This window comes from Sinocyclocheilus rhinocerous, unplaced genomic scaffold (assembly GCF_001515625.1).
Source record: "Sinocyclocheilus rhinocerous isolate Xijiao unplaced genomic scaffold, SAMN03320098_v1.1 scaffold1147, whole genome shotgun sequence".
Taxonomy (NCBI): domain Eukaryota; kingdom Metazoa; phylum Chordata; class Actinopteri; order Cypriniformes; family Cyprinidae; genus Sinocyclocheilus; species Sinocyclocheilus rhinocerous.
The window spans coordinates 1,764-4,471 of NW_015660497.1; the positions used below are offsets into that span (position 1 = coordinate 1,764).

The 2,708-nt window shown below is 37.0% G+C and overlaps 1 protein-coding gene across 1 annotated transcript in view; it reads right to left on the reverse strand.

Moving 5' to 3' along the window:
* Positions 1–597: 597 nt before the first annotated feature.
* The window catches only part of LOC107725051 (serine/threonine-protein kinase TAO2-like), a 15,206-nt gene continuing 13,095 nt past the window's right edge, over positions 598–2,708 (reverse strand). The window contains exons 8-9 of the mRNA XM_016534192.1: positions 1,085–1,176; positions 598–695 (exon numbers count right to left, since the gene is read on the reverse strand). Of these exons, the coding sequence (XP_016389678.1) occupies positions 598–695; positions 1,085–1,176 (190 nt within the window). The remainder of the gene's footprint in view (positions 696–1,084; positions 1,177–2,708) is intronic.

Sequence of the window (2,708 nt, forward strand, 5' to 3'; positions counted from 1 at the left end):
GATCTTTACTTAATATCCTAATGATTTTTGGCATAAAAGAAAAATCAATAATTTTGGCCCATACAATGTATTTTTGGCTATTGCTACAAATATCCCCCAGCGACTTAAGACTGGTTTTGTGGTCCAGGGTCACATATTGTTTTACTGCAGTGATTTACAGTGTGTATAGAAATGTTCCCCGCCTGACGGCTGCTTTTAGACAGGATTATGAAAGAGAAAGCAAGCCACTGAAACGGACAGTCCTCAAAACCTTATGTGCGGCAGTATATGACCCCTATCTTGGTTTCTCCTTCTCACGGCATTCACGAGCTTTTAAAAACAGTCTCTCAGCAGAGAGAGAGAGAGAAAGCAGCTAGAATAAAGACAAAACTCAACTCTAACCTTTACTGCACTATACACTTTACTGCTAATACAAATTAGCAAATTCTAGCATAATACTTTGAATTATGTATTAAGCAGCTAATAAAATAGAAGTTCACCCACAAATTACAAAACAGAAAAACAAATAAACTGATTGCAAATTTAGGAGAAAAAGACAAAATCAAAAGGTTAAGATAAGATGAGATAACAGGAAAGAAAAAATCTAGATCAAAGTTCTCACCAGTGGTTTGACGCCAGGACAGGGCTTTCGTTTTGCGCAATGTGGTATAAGGCACTCATAGCATTCATATTGAACAAGGGTGGCTTCCTTTCAGCTAGAGAGAAAGACAAACAAATATAAAATCAGTGTGCAAACACACAGAAAAATAAGTCAAAAGTCAGAAGAAAAGGATGAGAGACCAGAATTAGTGCTGCAATGAAACAGAAAGACTAAGAGGTATGAATGAATAAATGAAAACGCTGGGAGGTTGAGGAAAGAGAGGGTGAGACCAAGAGAAAGAGTGGAAGTTAGCTTACAACCCAAAGCAGCTTAGACACTAAAGCCCAAATCCCGTTCCATAGCAAAAGACATAGACACAACACAGAGTCACGAGCAGCGAAACACGCTGGCCTAAATAAACCCCCTTAATACCCGACATGACCTGAAGTTTCAGGGGTCAGTGGGAGGTGGGAAGTCATGGATCACTTTCAAACCATCACAAACCTAGTTCGATGCAGGTGATGCCAAGAGACCAGACGTCCACCTTCCCATCATACTGCCCCTCGTCCATGGCTAGAATCACTTCTGGGGCCATCCTAAACACGAGAGGGGACGGATCATGATAAACAGGACTGTCTTTGCTCTTTTGAAACAAATAAAAGCACTATCTACTATGCTCAGACATTTTAATATTCACAATGCAGGTTCTTCCCAGTTCACCCAGTCCATTTATGGACAAAAGACTATGCCTATGGCAATTTAAAACAAAGATTTTATGGCCAGCAATGTGACTGCTACAATAATTTTAATGTGCTTTTTATTTGGCCATGAAATGTGTTAAAAGCTTGTTTTGCAATCCCTGTCATGACTTACATGAATGAAGTGTTAAAGGCATAGTTCACCCAAAAATAAAAATTCATTAATTGTCATTAATTACTCTCCCTAATGTCGTTCCAAAACCGTAAGACCTTTATTCAATGATTTCTTCTTTTCTGGATCAGTCCGCCACCATTCACGACAGTACCACAACATCAGCAGCACCACAAGCATGAGTCATGATACTCTCGAGAATGGCGGCAGAGACTCACCCGGAAAAGAAGAAATCCTTGAATAAAGTCGTTATTTTTGTTTTCTTTGTGCACAAAAAGTATTCTTGTAGCTTCATAACATTACTGTTGAATCACTGATGTCACATGGAACTTTTTAACAATGTCCTTACTACCTTTTTGGACCCTGAACATGGAAGTTGCGTTGCGGTCTATGGAGGGTCAGAAAGCTCTCGGATTTAATCAAAACTATTTTAATTTGTGTTGTGAAGATGAACAAAGGTCTTACGGGTTTGGAATGACACCCATTACCCAGGGTAATTAATTAATGACAGAAATTAAATTTTTGGGTGAACTATCCTTTTAAGACATTTCAATAGCATCTCGAATTTAAATTTTAGAAGCATAAACTGTGCTAAAAGTAGTAGATTCAGTTCATCTATCCAAACTAGTTCAAACACTAGTTTAAATATTAGTTCAGTGATTCAGTTCAAAATTCTGAATCTGAAATTTGTGTGTTGTCACTCAAAATGTTAATCTCGGTCTCTGTTAGTCTCTGTGAGGTGCATTAAAAGTGTCTTTGAAACTACTGTTTTAAGGTTTGGGGTTGGTGAGAAAATAGTTTTAAAAGAAGTCTCTTATGCTTACCTAGGTTGCATTAATTTGATTAAAAAAAGAGCACAAGAAACATTATTATGAACCTAATCTTACTATTATTTGGAAATGGTTGTGTTACTCAATATTATTGCGGAAACTGATACCATTTTTCAGGATTCTTTGATGAATTCAATGTTTACATGAATAGCATTTATTTGAAATATAATTATTTTGGAACAATGCAAGTGTGTTAAAGGCACAATATGTAAGACCACTAGAACAGTTATATATATATTTTGCTGACTTGTGTACTTACATTATCCCAAATGTTTCGAAGAATGTTTAAATCCAGAGAAATAAGCAATTTTAACTAGTGACACGGACCGTGTCCATAGTGTCATTGTGTCGCCTGCCAATGACGTAACCAACCGATTTCCAGTTTTGTTTTGTAGAAAACATGGAAAAACCAAAGACGCTTTAATATG